The sequence below is a fragment of the Sinocyclocheilus rhinocerous genome, unplaced genomic scaffold, assembly GCF_001515625.1.
Source record: "Sinocyclocheilus rhinocerous isolate Xijiao unplaced genomic scaffold, SAMN03320098_v1.1 scaffold75, whole genome shotgun sequence".
Taxonomy (NCBI): Eukaryota; Metazoa; Chordata; class Actinopteri; order Cypriniformes; family Cyprinidae; genus Sinocyclocheilus; species Sinocyclocheilus rhinocerous.
The window spans coordinates 798252-802121 of record NW_015632455.1 but is presented as its reverse complement, the minus strand read 5'-3'; the positions used below and the strand labels follow the sequence as shown (position 1 = coordinate 802121).

Sequence of the window (3870 nt, the reverse complement as noted above, 5' to 3'; positions counted from 1 at the left end):
CACACACACACACACACACACACACACACACACAGACAGAAGCTCACCTGGCAGGCTGCTAAGGGTCAGGTGGGCTGATGGTCGCTGTGTCACTGTGGTCATAAACTTTGACCCTGATGTATTATATGAATGGGGCATGGCTCTTGCTTCTGAGGGAGAGACAGACAGTAGACAATCAGCACATTCAAATACATCATAAAATATTTACTGGTGTTGCGCAAGACATGTTGAACTGATCTTGGAACTGCACTGTGTTCCGGTACAGTCTATTTTTGTCATTGTTTCTGTAGCACTGTACTTTAAGCTGTAATTGTGATTCTGCCGATTACAGAGAAATGACTGATCGTATACTCACCGTGTAAAGCCTGTTTGGAGATGATACTGTCTGTAACCTGTGGCAAAAACAAAAAAGTCCCATTAGTACAGTGACATGTGATGACTCTTCAAATTCTAGATTGTTCACAGGAATGTGAAACTAGATGATTCAGTTTTATGAGCGTGTCTTTCCCCCTTTTTGGTTTTTGTTTCTTGTCACACAGGCAGATAACTGCGGTTAAAGTTTACCTCAAGTTACGAAACCGCAACTTAAGTTAATTGTCCATTTTATTACAGAAACACTTACATTTTTTTATCCTTTGAAGATGACAGTTTCTAAGCACAGAAACGATCACGTTGTGTTGAGCTGGAGGGTGAAAACAGCTAAGAATAGTTTTTAAGGTGACCTTTCTCAAGGGCTGTTTTTCAGTAGCCTGTGACGGCCATATTTCAACCAGTCAAACCCCAGCATCCAGATCATTAGTCCCACCGGCCGGGTCTTGAACTAAAAACACACTGATTACTGGCTCATTTCCATCGCCTCAGGCCAGCCTCAGCTCTGGGATTTAGTACGTTCCAAACACCATCTGATTTACCTAAATTAAATTAATTGAAACCTCTTGATGATTTGTTAAAAATGTAGTCAGGGACTGAATCACTGCATTAAAACCATTCAGCAAAAAACACCACGTCAAATAATAGGGAATTTCATCAGCGGTGGGAAAAAAAAAATTCCATATCCACAAAGTCGTTCAGATTTCAAAAATCTACTAACAAGCCAAAGTTTAACCCAACTCCCTCAGGCTGGTTTTGACCTCTCCGCACATTTTCCTTCCACTCTCTTGAATACTTGTTGGATAACGGTTAAATGCCACTAGTTACAAGAAATATAAAGTTTGGCATGTAAGATTTATAATATGTGTTAATGTATAGAATTTATGGTGTTTTGCCTTTCAGTGTTTCGCAGTACATTACGATATGTTCGGTTGTTGTGTATGACTGTCTGTGTTAAAATATTAACGGCTTTTTAAAGCAAACACTTTAATTTTAGCTTTCTGACATGACTGTGTTGATAAATCAACAAATGACTGTTTTTTTTCTTCTTCTTAAGGAATAATAGTTTATTCCCTTCTCTCTCTCTCTGTCCCCGCCTCCCCAGCCCCCCTCTGTCTGGCATCATCCAAGAGTGAGTGTGTGATGGAGTCTCTGTTGTTCTTGGCGCTCTCTCTCTCTTCTCCATTCATCAGACAGCCGAGCGCCTGCAGCCTTTATAACGTGACATAATCTCCAGGCCACAGCAGAGATGGATTTCTGACCAAGGCTTATACTTTTTCACCATAATTTCTGGTAAATGATCCTGAAATCAATTCCATGTTTCACATATGGAGCAGATAAAGGGCTGTTTTACTAGCATGTTCTTGTACATGCAGCATGTCATACAAGAAAGACAGAAGGAAAAAGCGAACAAGATTGATAGAAATCATTTAAATTGTCTTTATAATTAGTATACTCTTTCCTGCTATGCTGCTTTTATTGTATTTACTCTGCTATGTATTATTCTACTTTTCTGGATGGATGGATGGATAGATAGATAGATAGATAGATAGATACACAACACAACATCCTATTGGACTGCAAGAATAAATTAAGAATCCAAAACTCCTGTAGGCATTTTGGTTTATCCAGTAAGATCTTATGGGATTCTTAGTTGATCCCATTAGGATTCTTTCGGATTGGTTCCCATTTATGACAGAAATTCCAATAAGAATCCATCACACAGGCTTTTTTCTGGCTAAGGACTCAGTGAGGCCTAGTTAAAGTGAGTGCGCAATCTGTTTTCTGGAAAACACAACATAGTTCAGAAGGTGGAGGGCAGAGAACAGGCCCATACAAAGACCTCAACAATAACAATAAACACACCCAGCGTTAAACCTTTGGCCTCCTGCACCCGTGCGCCAGAAAAAGGCAAACGGCCAGGGAAGATTTTTCCTTCATTCAAGGAGCAGGAAGTTGGTGAGTGCATGCACACAGCGTGCGAAGAAAGCCATTAGCGTCCTCTCCAGCTGAGCTCAGTCGAGATCAATCCAATACTTTAAAACAGCCGTAAGTGCCAGAGTTTGCTCTGTCGTTGAGATTCTGAAGCACAGCGCATTCCCTTCCTCCAGGAGGAATATTAATAAATAACTGTTGCTTTCCTTGGGGCGTAAAGCACGGTGAACAATAAATCTGAATGCTAGACTTTGCTCAGTGTGACTCAGGTAAACGGCTAATAACCCACACAGTACTGATAGACACACACACACATACACACTATACTTACTGGACACACACGCTGGATAAAATCAGTGCACGCCTGTTATGGGCCTTTAAATGAATGGGGTGTGTGTGTATGCTTACAAGTTGTTTCCTGCCATTCTTGGCTGCCGTCTGAGGTCGGCCCCATTCCTCTGTCCCCTGGCCCCCTTCACCGTTCCACTACAGAGCCCAACAGTCTGACCTTAAGCACTATGAGAATTCATCTCTCTCTTTTTTTCTTTCCCTCCCCCCTGTAAAAGTCTGCATCTATTCACCTGGGGCGGCTGCTCCAGCTGTGCGTAAGTTACAACTCCGCTTAGTTGTAGCATAAATGAGAACTACATTACAACCACTAAAAATGTGATCACTGGACCATTACACTTAAATCAAAAGTAAGCCTTTGTATGAACTAAATATTTATGAAATCCTCTGACCAGGAGAATGTAATTCAGTTGGTCTGCCAGTAATATGACCGACTGATTGGATTATATCAGTGAGAGTGTAATTTGTGTGACATATATATTATAGACACATATATATATATATATATTATAGTTTGGGGTCAGTAAGGATTTTTTTAAATGTTGTTTGTGAGACATCTCTAGTGCTCACCAAGGCTGAATTTATTTGATCAAAAATACAGTAAAAAGAAATATTGTGAAATATTATTACAATATAGTAGAAGTATATTGTGTTTTAATATATTTTAAAAAGTGATTCAAAAGCTGGATTTTCAGCAGCCATTACTCCAGTCTTCAATATCACACGATACTTCAGAAATCATTCTAATATGCGGATTTGGTGCATCAAAAACATTTCTTATTGTTATCACTGTTGAAAACGGTTGTGCTGCTTAATATTTTTTTTGGAAACAGTGACGCTTTTCTTGAATAAATAGAACATTTTAAAAAGCATTCATTTAAATTCGAAATCTTTTTAAACATTGTTTTTACTATAACATTTCTATACATTACTATAACGTTAGGCATAACATTTCTGTCACACACTTGAGGTATTCGGCCAATCACAACGCACTGGATAGCTGGCCAATCAGAGCACACCTCGCTTTTCAGACCGATGAGCTTTGTAAAAATCGACGCGTTTCAGAAAGGCGGGGCATAGAGGAGAAACAATAATGTACAATAATGTACAGTATGTGGAAAATAATGTGTTTTTTGAACCTTAAACCACAGAAACACATTTCATTACACCAAATACACAAAACAATGTTCTTTTTAGCAACATCATATCACCCCTTTA

The 3870-nt window shown here is 39.2% G+C and overlaps 2 protein-coding genes across 3 annotated transcripts in view; one reads left to right on the top strand and one right to left on the bottom strand.

The window, feature by feature from the left end:
- Positions 1-36, top strand: part of LOC107742294 (H(+)/Cl(-) exchange transporter 5-like) — a 33278-nt gene extending 33242 nt beyond the window's left edge. Inside the window, exon 14 of the mRNA XM_016555209.1 lies at positions 15-36. The gene's annotated coding sequence lies outside the window, so the exon portion shown is untranslated. The remainder of the gene's footprint in view (positions 1-14) is intronic.
- Positions 1-3870, bottom strand: part of LOC107742295 (tumor necrosis factor ligand superfamily member 10-like) — an 18470-nt gene that overhangs the window by 4033 nt on the left and 10567 nt on the right. For both annotated transcript variants that reach the window (XM_016555211.1, XM_016555212.1), the window contains 2 exons: positions 356-392; positions 48-149 (listed from right to left, as the gene is read on the bottom strand). In XM_016555211.1, the coding sequence (XP_016410697.1) occupies positions 48-149; positions 356-392 (139 nt within the window). The remainder of the gene's footprint in view (positions 1-47; positions 150-355; positions 393-3870) is intronic.